The sequence below is a fragment of the Camponotus floridanus genome, unplaced genomic scaffold (genome assembly GCF_003227725.1).
Source record: "Camponotus floridanus strain SB8 unplaced genomic scaffold, Cflo_v7.5 scaffold23, whole genome shotgun sequence".
NCBI lineage: Eukaryota > Metazoa > Arthropoda > Insecta > Hymenoptera > Formicidae > Camponotus > Camponotus floridanus.
Genome location: NW_020229359.1, coordinates 1,153,170 through 1,169,500, shown reverse-complemented (window position 1 = coordinate 1,169,500; position 16,331 = coordinate 1,153,170). Strand labels below are relative to the sequence as shown.

The window sequence follows — 16,331 nt, the reverse complement described above, 5'->3', positions numbered from 1 at the left end:
TGCCGGGCTTTTTCCCCCCTTTTCATCCTTGTGTGAATTGGCCGACGTGAGAACCCAGGCCCTATACTCAAATTTCGATTATCGTTATTAACATAGATTTTGGTGAATTCATCGACGCGTTGAGCACTTCGAGCGTTGCGTCAATTTGATTATCCGATCCCTAACGAAATCGCTCGATCTCTTCATTTTCCATCGTGATATATAACGAGAATTTCGTTTTATTAATGGTTTACATTATTTTCAATCTACTTCGGAATGAGAAGTAATTATTAGCTGACATTTTTTCAATGTTCCTCTTTACCTGAAGAAAAAAAAATTGCTTACTTTGCAAAAGAAAAAGATTAACTAATACATATATTTTATGATAAAAAAGAATTCCTTTTATCAAAGTTATAACAAAATTATAAATTATTGCTCTTCTATAATCGATATTAATTCTAGAAATATGATTTGTTTTTACGTATATATATTTATATAAATATTTTAGATGAAATAGAAAATAATTTTTCAAAGAAGATTCTCTCTATATCTATCTTCTCTATATATTTTAACAAAAATTAATTTGTATTCTAATAAACTTTGCGATCCTTTTGAATGATTTTCTACGCAAAACGAATTAGGAGCAGCTTATTTCATGCTGCACGAACATCGCTCAGAAGTCGCAACGCTACCGGAAGAAATTTGATTTATATCGGTGCTGTTGTTTCGCATTCCTGTCGAGCGTGTGTCGCGAAGGTATTTGTATTCTCACTCACATTTTACGTCAAAAATTTTCTAAAATTTATATGAGATCGCGAAAATACACATGGCCATTTCTTCTCACCGCGCGCTGTCACATTCTTCATACGCGTGAATTAATACTTAAGTAAAAGTACCGGCGCCATTCTTTCTTAGGATGGTCAGGATGAACGAGGAGAAAACTCATAACTCTCGTAAGATTCGACGAGGAGCGATATTAACCGTAAGATTTGTGTCGCGATAAAAGACGCCCGACCAGGGATCAAGATAAATGCGCTTATCATCGAAGAAATTGGTCTCCGTATCGACAAGCAATTCCTTTCCTTCGCGGATTTAATATCTTGCATTGTCTTCGTAATCCTCACGTTTCCGGCAGCTTTGAGAAAAACAATTAAAGTTGAACAGAAACACAATCGTAGTAAATATATAATATACAGAGAAAAGAGATTTGCACATAAAGGTCTTCTAAAGACGGGTTGAATTTTTGTAAAAAAAAAATGTTTCTTAAATAGGATTGTACGAGATATCAAGATTAATCTTGTTTTGAAATTCAAGATCAAAAGAAGATTTTTATCAGTTGTCAAGGCTAAAATTGTTAAAAGATTATTGGTCAAGATTATTGATATAAAAAAAATTGGAATAATTATTTGTAAATTAAATGAGGAAAAAATTACTAAATTAATAATTTAAAAAATTTTCTTTAATGGATTTAAATTTTATTATAGCAAACTTAGAAACAATTAATATAATAAAGAAAATTTATAAAATATTTATAATTATTTAACAAATTATGTAAAAAAACTTTCTGTATATTTTCTATTATTAATTTTATAAATATTTTACAATTATTTAGTTACATAAAACTTTGCACATATACGCGGTTCTCTGATTGTATACATGTGAACTGCATTTGTATTCTGACATTCTATTGTATGCAATTTTTTTTATATAAAAATAATGAATATATATATATATATATATATATATATATATATATAGTATTTTTTGGAAATAAATGACAAGAATAGTAATAATTATTAAATGGTATAATTATAATAGTAAGTGACATAAATATCAATGACATAATAAATAGTAAATTAAATGACATAATTGGTGAATGACATAAATAGTAATAATTACCTTATATTATAAAGATTATGTTAATTATATTATTTGAAGCAATTGTTTATTATTAGTTAAAAATTGTTAATAAAATCAAGGCATACAAGATGAGATTTTTGAAAAAGTTCGCTCAAGAGCAAGTCAAGGTTTATAAGTTTTAGGAAATTTTCAATACTAATACAATATTTTTACTTATTATCTTGTATATATTTGAATATTATCTTGAGTTTCAATTTTAGACTTGAATCCATCAGAGTATTTATCTTCTTTCTATATTTTTCATCCTAGTTTAATAATTCTGATCAGCTGTAATGTAGCTATTATATAAATATGAACTCTCGCAAAATGCGATCTCGAGAAAAATACTTTTTCTCGCAACGAAAGACGAGCAATAATGGATGTAGAAGGCAACGGGCATTCAGGCAGAATCGCTCACTCGCTCACTCAGGATTTCAATAACGCTCGCGCACACAACTTTGTTTTACTTCGCGGCGATAGTCAGTCGTGCTGCCTGTGTTATTCAACATCGGTAGTCCATTTCCATTTCCAAGGAGGATGAATCCTCTGTATTTTCCATGGCGGTCGCGCGAAAACGGCGAGGCGCGTTTCTTACGTCCTCTCTGTGACAATCTCTCGTTTTTTCAACAACCCTTCGATTATCGATCTCGAAAGATTGAAAATCTCGTCCACACGTCCCAGGTCGTCGTTGAGCGTTTTTACGATTCTTCGGCGGACGTTTACGGTTTATTGATTTACGTGTCGCTCCGCGCGACGACGGGTGTTTACGTCCCGGCAATTTCAGTTCAGGGGCGGTGGCGGTGCCGCACCATATTACAGTCGTGATTTTGCATTATGGACTTACATGAACGCGCCCTTATGATGGGGTATTTCTTCGCGCCGCGAAAATTAAGTGATAAAATTATAAGTGTTATCGCGCGACGCGTTCAGCTACACCGCTACATCGCGAGGAAGAAAGTTGCGAAAGATTCGAGTAAGACGGTATTTGTACAAATATTGCAATGTGGTATCGAAAATTTTCGAAATCTTTTAAATCTTATCTTGGACTTGAGCAAATTTTTATAGCAAAAATCTCGTTTTTCGTATTGCCTTGTCTCGATTTTAATAATAATTATTATCTAATATTGAATGATCGTTTAAAATTATATATATTTAACATCATCTTTATAATTTAAGATAATAATTGTTATAATTATAATTATTATATATTATTACTTTCGTATTTATTTTTCAAAACATTATATATATAATTTTTTCGAAAAGGTAGTTGTCTTCAGTGATGTCAAAATGCAATGCCAGTACAAATGTCAGTGTGTGGTTCACACAATCAGAATTATCGCGTACATGTGCTCAAAGTTTTGTGTAGTTAAATAATCATGTAAAATTTTATATTATTTCTAAATTTGTTAATATAAATGTTTTTATTTATTAAATAAAATTTTTTAAATATATATATATATATATATATATATATATATATATATATAATATAGTATAATTTTTCTCATGTCATTTACAAATATACATATTTTTTCTTTTTTTAAAAAAACAATTATCGTTAAGATCACACAATCTTGACAATCTTAATCCTGATAACTAATTAAAAAATCCGTCTTGATCTTGCCTGGAATGTCGAGACTAATCTCATGCAATCCTAGAAGGAAGAAATGCCATTCCACGAGATTTCCTCACGCAAAACGAATGCATAGGAGAAGGGGGCTTTATGAAGCAAGCCTCGTAATATCGTCGCACGAGCATTCGTTCGCGCTTCGATCAAATTAATCGGTCTACTACAAGAGGAATAGATAGCTTCGGAGAAAAAAGGAAAAGGCGAAAGAGTTCTTTGCGCTGAAAATTTTTAACGGTCACAGCGGTCGATTCGATCATTCGCGGCACCATTATTGGGAATTTCCAACACTCTAACGAGCGCGGTGCGTAACTGTTGAAAATTAAAAAAGAGAGGATAGTTTAAGTGGCGATAAATTCCGATCTCTGCTTGATGCGAATCGATCAACCGAGTTTCGCCGAATTAAACTGTGCCCGGGGATAACTCTTAATTACCATATCGAAACGGCAGCTTCTGGCGAGCTCGCGATTAATGAATGATTTATTTCGAATTTTGTTCAGAGAAGAAGGAAGAGAAGAGAGAGAATAGCGACGTTCATTATCACGTCGATTAATGATATCTCTAAAATCGCTCTTTTGTTTGAAAAACGATAATTGCGTGAAATACAACGCACGAGAAATTATATAATCCAGTTTTATATTAATAAGAATTATTTATTTAATAATGAATGAGTAACGCGCGCATATGTATTATTGTGGCATTTTTCAACATGAGACTATTAAAGTCTAATTTTATTCATCGTTAGCGTTATATACGAGAAGAGGATGCTGACTTATTGATTAGCTAGTATATATAGTTCGAATAGAGAGAAGAGAACACGCGATTCGATTGTGCGATTTAATCATTAACGATTATTCATTATCGAATATATCACGTGTATATTTACTCTGCATATTTTTATTCAGCGATTCCAGACAATTTTTTGTATATATTTTTATTAGGGTTACAGTTAATTATTAAAGATTATTTTTGAACCGATAACTAAAGCAATCGAGAATAACTGGATGTAGAATCGGGACGAAGAACAAAAATAACTCGTCGACGGACAAGAGTAAAATAATATTGTCTCATATCTGTATTATATCTGCCGTGTTCCCGAACTGGTTTTGGTTATATTAAGCAATCCAAGTTGGCGCCGGACATCTCGTTTATTGTAAAAATACGCGCTACGTCGATTTTCCGAACCGCTTCCGTAATGTTTATCTTGTCGTTATATTGAACGAGCGCGCGCATATTTTCAACGGAATTTCTATCAGCGGATTTTCCAATCACCACCGTTTCCGAATCCTACCATCGTTTATCGAATTCTGGTTCTCCTCCTTTTCGCTCTTCGATGTATTCATGTTTCGTTTGCAATATTACTATTAAGTCCAAAGTACATGTAATATTAAATATATTATTAAAGTACGCATTTGTCAGAAGCATTTAACTATGTAATATATATTAGATACACGTATATACGGCACGTGTCGTGTGATTTATAGCTGGCGTTATTTTCGTATCAAAAATAGATGTATGCGAGATTTGCGAGATCATATCGGGGCTCTCTTCGGGATTGGATAATTACCGTGGCTTCAACGTCGAAACCATCCTCTATGTGCCGTTTGAAACCTTAACGATCACGTGTCAGGATTCTCCTATATATTCTCGTAACCTCTTTACTTAATCGGGAGCCAGACTCTAGGCAAACTTTAGGGCGGATCGCATGATTAACGGCACGTTCCGAAGGATATCCGAAGGCGTCCCGTTGTTTAGACACAGAAACGTATCGTGCACGGCAATTATCGACCGTATTCATCTATCCAATAAATACGACGTTAACGATTCTATTTCGGAATTATTATTTCTCCTTAAATGCATATATTAATTTAAATTTGCAAAAAGTGACAGATCTAAATATGTGATGCAAATATTAATAAAGATAAAATTATTTGTGTATGTGTGTGTATGCCTAGTTATCTACTTAAGATATCAACATAATCAAGATAATGGAAAACGAAATAAGATTCCTGAACTTTATTACATAATTAATTATATTATAAATTTATGTGATTGATAATATTATAAATTTATAATTCTTTAATTAAAATAATATAAAATACATGTATGTATATTTTTGATGATCTTAATATTGAATTTATAATGAAGCTTTTCCGAAAATATTTGCGAAATTAATTTAATTATGTAGCAAGTTATTTAATTTATATATACGTATATACTCCTTTTTATTTAATTTATATATATATGTATACATATATATATATATATATATATATCCTATTTTTATTTTTTATTAACTATTATATGATATATTCTGTACAATAGATTGAAATTCAATATTCTTTCGTTAGTCAATATATAAATTTACATTGAATGTTAAAAAAAGTTTATTTGCTATATAGTTAAAATAATTTCAAGATTACTTTTGGAGGGAATTTATTCTATGTCCAATACACTAACCAAAAATACACATGTATTCGTGATATAATTTTTTCTAAATTAATTAATATTCTTATTCCGTTTTGTTTATTTTTTATATTTATATTTTATATAGGTTTACAAGCTTTAAAATAGTCGCAGCGCTATCAATATCTTTCGGGAGAGATATGATTTATCATTAAAAATATAAGAAAAATATTATTGAATTGTAATGTAATTATAATTTCTATTTATTGTAAATTGATGTATCGATAGAAGGTCTTTGATTTCTTGATACGCCCTGAAATTTTGTTCTATGATTCGTATTCCTGTGGACAACCGTAAATGTATTTTGAATTTTAGCAATTGTCACACAAATTCAACCGCTTGAAATTCAAGTCCGCTATGCGGAATTCGGATTGCACGCGTAAAGTTTCGTCTTTGATGTGGTTGATTGCTATTTTCGATGCGTCCATGGACAGTACAACGAGGCTTGTTTAACGCAACAAGTTTAAATCGAAGTTAGTACTTATACATCTCCTTGGAATTATTCCCAATGTATTGAGAAGGATGTATAAGCTCTTGAATACAATAAGATGAAATCTATATTGGAATACAATAAGATGAAATATATTGGAAATTCTTTACATAAAATTCTCTATTACAAAAAAATTATGATTATTATGAAATTTCTCAAAAATTTAATAAAATTTAATACAAAAATATTTGTGACAGAATAATTTGAGAATCACATATATCGTCTCAACATATCGTAATAATAAATATAGAAATAATTTTGTATTAATAACTATTAGTATTTCAATCGTGAAATAAATATATTAATCTTTATCTTTTATGTACAAAAAATACAAATTATAAAACATTTATGAGTTATTATGAACATACCATAATTTCGTTTGAATCTGAAATGCTTTTTTTCTTATTGCGTTAAGGAAGATCTGGATACTTATGAAAAAAATTCGGACATTTTGTTTGTAATATTGAAATAATATTTGGAAAAATTCGAATATTTTGTTTGTAATGTTGAATTGATATAATATTTTTTTCAAATATAAAAATATTATAAATAAATATAGCTATCTAACACAGTTTTCACGTATAAAGTCCAGTTTTTCTACATCCATCACGCTTTTTGTTGAGCACTTTTGACATTTTTCACAACATTTCATCCAATCTTTTCCACTTTTATATCGTTATAATGAAAATGCTTCCTACAATAAACATCAATATTTTTGAGATTTTAGTTTCAACGATATTGTTAAAGTATAAAAATGCCGAGATCTTGCATATCAAGATACATCAAGATACCTCTAAATTATTATATTTTCTAAACATATAAACTTTATCTTTAATAAAATAATTATTATAAATATATGTACACTTGTAATTACATAAAATCACATCTTTGCGGTTAACTGCAAAGAATAACATCTTAATTTTTCTCTTTAATTTTTCTTTTTTGAGGAGAGAATAAAACTGGAGCTAAAAATAGTATGTATAAAATGGACAAAATATTTTTATTGGAACTGAAAGGAAGATATGTGAAATATATAATGTCTATCGAAGAGAAAAATGTCAAAGCTCGTCCGCAAAATTGCGGTACAAGAACACTTTCTTTCTTTCTTTCTCTGCGAGCATTGTAAAATTGATCAACATGATATGTATGTTGACATCCAATCACACATATTGATTAAAACCATCTCCATTTTCAGAAGGAATTTAAGAATACGCGAAATGTGCTGCATTTTTGTAGCGAGAATCGAAATAGCTATCCTGAACATATTATATGTCGAGAACCGGCAACAAAACTCCATTCTCATGTAATCTGAGAAATAAATGAAAAATACTTTGATTAAAAAACGCAGCTAAAGTTTTGATTAATCGAAGCGACCGGTTTTTGTTCGTTTTTATTTGTTTCCATCATATTATCATTGATGATAACGAAAAATGCATGATAAAATTCCATCCTGTAAAAAATTTATATGTGAAAGGAAAAATTTATCGGATTTTTAGTACAAACGTATTATATTTCCTCGTATTGAAAAATATATAGGTTACGTAAGAGCTTTATATTTTTTCAAGTCTAATGTCTATTTATACAAAGAGAGAAAGAAAGAGAGAGACAAAATAATAATTGCAAAAAAAAGGAAATAATAATTGCAAAAATAAAGGAAATAAGCGTCTCGTAAATGCGGGCCTTTTTCAGATTTTTTTTATTACGAATAACTTTTTATTTAACTATAATGACAAAGAAATGGAATATTTTTCAAGATATTTACTTGTAGAATTTTTCTTTTATCATATCATAGCGTGTATCCTTGATAATGAATGCATAAAAAGATTCTGTATTTTCCAAGATTTGATTTCTAGTTGTTTGCCGACTACGGAAAAAGTAAGGTAATTACGTATTGTGTAGTTGAAATAATACTGTCCTATTTCATTATGCGTGCCTCGATAGCTCGTCGTTACAACGAAAATGGGAGACTCTGTTATCTTTTATGTTACCATGTAAAGCGGTATTATCGCGTTGCCGTATAACCCAAGAGAGATTGGAAAATGAGACGGGACGCGCAAGGGAGGATATTTATGGTATACACCGCGAATCGGGGGCTCTTAAGGGGGACGCGTATAAATTGGGCATGGTTAAGGCTGGCTTATTTATAACAAAACCGTTGGTTAAGAACTGGCAGCGCGCGGGTTTATCGCCATAATGGAGAAAATGAGATATCCGTATCACAATCAAGAATTAGCGCAGTAGCTTTTCCATATTTCATCTCACTTCTGTTGCACGAAAATCCATTTGCACGCCGTATTATTTGCGATAATTGCAATTTCCAAGTCCCTTCGAGTTTGAGGATTATACGACGCGGGATACGTCCGCGATAAACGAAATCGGAGCAGATGATACCGGCAAATTAAATGGGCGACTGCGAATTGCCGGAGAATAAGGACGTGGGATTATTCATTTAGCGCGATAAATTACATTCAAGTAACGCGGGGGTGTTTGCTCGTACATATTACGAATAAGCCGATTAAACGAGACAGCGGAAAAAAAAAATCGAACACCGAGCTCTCTCTCTCTCTCTCTCTCTTTCTTTTTTTCTTTACTTCGTTATTTATTTCCTCCTTTGCTGCCCTTCGTCTTCATCCTTTCACATCTTCTCCTTCTCCTCGTCCTCGATCGTTTATCGGCTCTCTCACTCGCTCTTTGATACTCCGACTGATTGGAGCGTACGCAGTCAGTGTGGAACATTAAATTCAATTGGAAACTATTTTTTTCTCGCGCGCCGATATGCCGGACAAATTGTACTTCCCACACATGTCGGTCCCGTACAAAACCGGGATGTTTGATCCGTTATTTAGAGCCCGCGTTCGATTCGCGCCCGAACTCGATTGCTGGGGAAAAAATTTTCACAAATGCATCGGTCTATTAATCGTTATGTGCTTATTTACGATCAAAACGTGGAACAATTGCGAACATGTGTGCAGTAAATCATGTCAATAAAAATATTACAGATGCTGTTAACAAAAAGTAGAAATAATAATGTCCTCGTTTAAAGTAATGATTAGTGAAAAACGAATTTATCTTTTGCTTGTTTACACGCTTGTTATAAATAATCTCTTTTGTTTTTAAAAAAACAGAAGAGTTTTTTGAAAGTAACTTTCATCATTATCTTAAGAGGGAATAATAATAATTTAGTAATAATACATGTTTAGTAATAATACAATGTTTTTCGATACAAATTTATAATTTACAAGATAAATACAATAAATATTTATTACCAAACTTAATTGAGTTTTACCGAAAAATTCGATTTCAAAGATGGAAAACTACTTTTTATCCACATAAGTTTATACATGTATATTAAATATAAGTATTTTATTTTTTTCACATTTTTCAAAGCAAATATATTTTCTCGATAAATAAAAAAATCTACACTTTATTTTATATATTTATGATACAGAATTGATAGACATCGAATAAAGCTTTATTTGATGCTTTATTTGGTTATTACGAACTTTTTCAATTGCGTAGATTATGAAATGCATTACGAACTTTTTCAATTGCGTAGATTATGAAATGCATTAATCCATTAAACAGTACTGAGTTTTCGATAGTTTCAATCAGAAAAATTGGTGAATTAAACAGTGGAATATATAATCAAAATAGAATGATTGCGAACAAAATGTGTGTAATAAATCATATAAATAAGAATGCAACAGATGCTGTTAGTAAAAAGTAGGAATAATAATAGTCTTCTCTAAAGAAATAGTTAATAAAAAATAAATTTGTGTCTTTTGCTCATTTATAAATTTTATACATATAATCTCTTCTTTTTCTACAAAATCGCTGTTTGTTATTTGAAAACATTTTTTTATTATATTGTCTTAATAATCCGGTTATAATAAAATTATATATATATTTAGAACTTTCTCTTTACAAATTTATAAAAAATTTGCAAACAACTTAAATATTTAAGTTATTGCCAAACTTATTTGAGTTTTGTCAAAGATAAGACATTTATCGTTTATCCATTTATGTTTATATGTATATCAAATATAAGTGTTAGATGTGTATCAAATATAACAAACATTTTACTATTTTGATCATATTTTTCAAAGTGAGGATTTTTTCGATGAATAAAATCTGTACTTTATTTTATATATTCATGATACGATGGAATTAATAGGCATCGAATAACGCTTTATCCAATACTTTCTTTTATCTGCTTATTATCAACTTTTTCAATCATGTAGATTATGAAACGTATTAATTCATAAAAAACTACTCTCAGTTTCCGAAAGACAATTCTAATCAGAAGAACAGGCGAATAAAACAACGGAGTTTAATACCAGCGCGACAATATTGTTAAAAATCATTGTTGGCCGACCGAGTTTTATTTTTAAGCAGAAAGCGCGTCGACTTAATGAATTTTTATTGCGCATTCCGTAGCCTCTGGAGAGAACACTCAGCCCGTACGTTGACTTTTAATTATCAACAATGTGATCGCGAAACTAAGGTAATATGCAACAAGCAAAATACAAAGTGTCTTCAAAGCTTACAGGTCAATAACACGACAATTGTTTGTATTTGCATGCGATGAAAGGAGCGAGTTGGACGGAGAAAAAATAACATCGTCTTACAAATGATTCTTTCCCTTGAAATTTTAGACACTGTAATCTAAGCAACGGTGAGCTCGAATCTTAATGAAATTCTTGAATTTGAACAATTAATTTTATGTTAGTTGCATTAAAATGCTCGCAAAAATATTGTAACATAATATATGTATGCATATATATGTATGTATGTATATATATATATATATATATATATATATATATATATATATTATATATATGTGAATGTCCGTTTGAATAAACGTCGCGTTTAATTAATTTCCATTGAAATAGCAAATACGAATATCTACTTTCTAAATTTTGCAATTTCATAGAGTAAAGAATACGATATACGAACGAACCAGCAGATGAACGTATTTGGATCCGAGAAAATCCGAAACCGCGGTATTCAGGTTCGGGCGATCATTATAGTAACATTGTAGTTCGTAGGAACATCGGGAGAGAATCTGAGTAAAATTTGTTACCATAGGAATTCGTTACTACACGTAATAATGTATTTCAAATATCGTTCACGCTTACGTGGCATATTATCAAAATCTTTGCATAATTTCTAACAAGATTATATAACAACTAAAAATTTCCTCTGCGGGTATATTGCAATTTTTATGTGATTTGCAAGAAAAAGATAATTATTGCTGACGATAATTGAAAAAATAACTATATGTACAAATTTTTACGTTTTAAAAATGCAATAAAAAATGAAAAAATAGTTCTCATGAGCTTGGCCTTTTGAAGCCACAAGAAATTAAATAACCTTTAATGAAAAATGTAACTTCCAATAAATGTAAATGAAGATAATGAGTCTTTATTATTCAGTTAATTTCAAGTGAATTTGCTTGAACAGAATTTTAATGTGACGTTTAATTATTAAAATACTTAATGTTAGAAAGACTACAAAGAGAGAGAGAAGCTAAGTACAAAATCTATATTTATAAACTTTTTTCTATATAAGTTTTCGATATCATTAATAATTTGCGGGTATTAATAAATCTAATAATGTTATATTATATGTCAGGTGAATAATCAATAGATTACCATGCCCGATAATTTCTCGCATAAAAGTACCGTATTTTACAAATCACACTCTTCTGCGTAATGCTACAGTGATTCATCGCGACACAAGCTGTGATGTGATCTTGTAATATCGCTAATGGCCACGTCGCATAATATCTAGATCGTAAAATAGGTGTAAAAAGTATGATACTAATTAGCTGTGCAGCTTTTTGCGTGATCGATTAAATTAGCACCGTTCGATAAAAGTTATCAAGGAAATTGTGGAAGATATCGTAAGATAATTGAGGCTTTGCTAAGTACTTTGGCAAATACATTTGGGACTGTGATTTTCAAATTTTGCGCAAAATATTTTATTCGCTAATAAAATAACTGTTAATATTATTTATTAGCTTGATTACATTACGTGATGCCAATCTCGAATTCAACGATGACAGATTTCCTGATAAATATAAAAGCTATTTTAGATTACGTTTATTTTCTCCAAAGTTTCTCAAAACAAATAATAATCTCTTTTTCACTAATAATAATCGCCAACCGCGATTTGTCTTGAAAAAGCAATTAATTTCAAATTAAATCAAAAGTTTCTGGCGTAAAAGTCGATGATGGAAGTTCTGAAGTACTCTTTGTACGAACCTTATATCCTGACGGGGTATGAGAAATCGATTTTTATTAACATGGATATAAAATTTACGAGATCATAAGTCGATATGGGAGCTATTCGCGAGTCATTTTGTTTATCAAATTAAAGTATGCAAGATTGAAACATACTTTAACGCGCCGCGCGTGTTTCGAAAAATAATCCGACATTACGGTCGACAAGAATCGATTTAATCGTCTGAGGCTATATACAGAAAGACGTCTCGACTCTTATCTGAGACAATTAACAAGGCTGACGGACGTTCGAAAATTCTGACGGCCCGCCTCAACGTCATGGATCGATCCCGATATTATTCCTCGAGGATGGTCGTTGGTCGTGCCGCTTCATAAATCGTTCGATTTATCGTTGCTGACTCACCGCGATCCGTTCGCGGCACATTGCTGCCCGCAAGGGGTACTCGCCGACCTCACCGAGCGGCACAGGTGAGCTATGGAGAAGCCAGACTTCGAAAATTGTCGAGGATATCCTGTACGATAATCACGGATATAAGACCACATGATCGAGCAAGTATCGCGGCGCATCCTTTCTCGGGCAAATATCGTAGATTATATATCTCCACTTATTAATAAACTTCTATTATGACGAGTATTATCGACAAATGTAATTTTCTTTCATGTGTGTGCGACATACAATATTATTTTATATTATATATCTTGTAAGGAGATTTTTGTTCCAAATTTAACATTATTCTTCTGCGAATTCTTTTTGACTTTTTGAATTTGAAAATAATTTTTAGAAGTTACGATCAAGCTTTTAGACAGGGACGAATAAAGAAGGAATACTTGTTGTTTAATTAATTAATTTCACAAATTTATTTTATTTTATTTTAATAAAAATTTTAATTTATATATTTTTATTTAATTTCATAAATTTGTTTTACTATAAAAAATGTATTAAATGAAAAAGACGAAATGTTCAATCAAAATGATTGCTGATCAAAGAAAGAAGATATGGAGAATGTAAAATATCATATATTTATTTTTATATCTTATATATTTATTTTTATATCAAACGGAATTTAAAATAATATTTTAATAAACTTTAAATTTGTTATAGAAAAATTGTACAAATATAAATTACGTAATTAAGTTATAATAAATATGAAGGCAGGCAGAGGTAAACATAGTTATGTAAATTCCTCCAAAATGATTTCCACGTGTTTACTTGTTGATCAGAGGGAAATACGATATTTATTTTAAATATATTTCATAAACCGAAGTAAAGTGTAATAAATATACCTTTTAACATCCTCTTATTTGAGATTATATGTAGATAGTAGTAAAAGTAGAAGTGTACTTACGTCAAAGTCAGCAGTGCATTTTACAAGATCTGGTGGATGGCCGGAGTATAGCTTCAAAGATTGCAGCAAACCCTTTAAATAAATAGCCAGGAAATAGTAGACTATCGTACGACATATAAAGTTCATTGTCTTGTTTCACGAATCTCGTTTCTGCTACGTCCTTTCTTCCTTTCGTAAACGACACTATTCGCAAGCTCGCATTAAGGCACTTTTGTTGTAAAATATCAAAGTTTAAAAAGAGTATAAATATAAAAATAAAGATATATATAAGAGATAAATATAAAAATAAAGATATGTATATGTATATTTTTTTTACCGTCATCGTATTTATGTATTAAGAGGGTTTGCAGCCAAAAAAAAAGATATCGATTTATCGTGTTGAGAAATAATCTCATAATCAGATATATAGTTCGCAATTTCTGATTCGAGCGACGTCTAGTTTTTTAATGACGAATCAATTAAATCGATCGCATTTTTTGACGCAAGTAAATATTCTTCTATCTAATAAGTATAAAAAAATTATTTTTAAATATGCGTACAAAATACACATTGATTCTTATAACTTTGTATACTACGGAGAGATTATCACACAATTTATGATTCCCGTATTTTTCAATACACACTACTGGAGAAAATCGGTGATTTATCTCCGCACACAGGCAACAATTCCAGTCTTCTATTTTGGAAAAAGGAACCGGCATACTGGGACGGTGCATCGATCATTCTGAAAGTGTTCATGGGATCGATCGATCTTTCTAAATGGCCCGCAGTAACGCGCTTTACGGTGCATTTTACGGTTTTCGGTCGGTGCAAAAGCTTGTTTTCTTTTTTTTTCCTCTTCACCGGTCGTGTTAGTCCGCTGCAGTTGTAATACTTTTTTTTTCGTTCCCGAAACAACTGCCGCGGATTTGTACAGTTGAAAAGTCGTCCCGGATTGTACCGGCAATGTTCATCTATCCCTATCCACTTGACCGATAAAATATTTCATGAAGGAAAATGATAAATGTATGTGTATCAACACAGCAAATCATCATTACATTAACGTTTTTATTACCACATAAGTATGAATAATACTTTTTTTAATTCAAAGAAATAAGAGCACACACGAGATTTTTTGCAATAGCCATATATGCACGTGTACATCTATATTTGCAGAAAATCGTAAAATGTGTTCTAAATTGTGAATATTGGATAAACAGGCTCTTTCATATATCAGGTAGATAAAATGAATATGTTTGGCGCATAAACAGATTATTTTATTTTCATGAGTTCTCGCACCATAGTTAAAAATTGAAATTCGAAAAACGCGTAATTAATAAATATTTCCAAACTCATCTGAATTCTTTATTAATTTACAATTTTATTTAACAAAATTTAATATAGCTAATATTTAGCAATTTTATCATTAACGTATAGTCAGAACGTAAATTTAAATATCGAGAAAAATAGTGCCTCGTACAACAATTTTATTAGCATAATAGCTGTTTATATGTATCGCGAAATGATAGAAAAATGTCAAACACTGTACACTAACAATTTTAATCGTAATTGATGTCACAATTTCCGACTATCTTTCGCTGCGAACGTTCTGCACGAGATGTCTGAGGACGACTGTGTTATGGAACGTCAGTCGTCTCGAAAGCTAAAGCCTGTTATAAAGTATAGAAGAGAGGGGAGGTGTCTGCTCATGCGGATCGTTTATATTCGACATGTATAATACCTAAAATGCATGTTTGATATAATGTTTTGATTAGGTTTTTGTCTCTGTCAATGTTAATTCGAGTGTATTTTATGTATATGAGAATGTTAAAAAAAGAGAGATTTGTGGACGATGTTTGAAAAATATTGAGAACTATTTAGATTTAAATTTAATCGCTATAACGCGTTTAAATTTTAAAAGAGAGAACGGAAAAAATTTAAAGATCTCTTCTGAGTGTCGACATTTCGATATGTTGATATAAGAGAATAATATGTACATTTATATTAGAGATTTATATTTCCATGTTTCACAAATTGAAATGGATACTTTGATTTGTATTTTATATGCACGAAAGAATAAAAATTATGTGAACACAACATTTGAAAATAAAATCGCTTTATATTTACATGGACAATAAACTATCCTTTTTTTATTACAATAAAGAAGATTTGGATATCAAATTGGAAAAAATTCGAACATTTTGTATAATGCTGGAACGTTTTTTTTTTGAAAATATAATTCTTAAAATGAGGTGAAAATATTATTGTGTGAATAAATAAAGCTATTTAAACAAAAG

At 30.5% G+C, this 16,331-nt stretch overlaps 1 protein-coding gene across 8 annotated transcripts in view; it reads right to left on the bottom strand.

Annotated features, from left to right (window-relative positions):
- LOC105254397 (collagen alpha-1(XVIII) chain) overlaps window positions 1-16,331 on the bottom strand; it is a 278,467-nt gene that overhangs the window by 33,311 nt on the left and 228,825 nt on the right. For 6 of the 8 annotated variants that reach the window (XM_025408815.1, XM_025408817.1, XM_025408819.1 and 3 more), the window contains exon 5: window positions 14,056-14,127. The exons of 1 other annotated variant lie outside the window; for it this stretch is intronic. In XM_025408815.1, coding sequence (XP_025264600.1) covers window positions 14,056-14,127 — 72 coding nt within the window. Of the gene's footprint in view, window positions 1-14,055; window positions 14,264-15,589; window positions 15,660-16,331 lie in introns of those variants that run through there. One more of the 8 variants, XM_025408821.1, reaches the window with a different exon arrangement.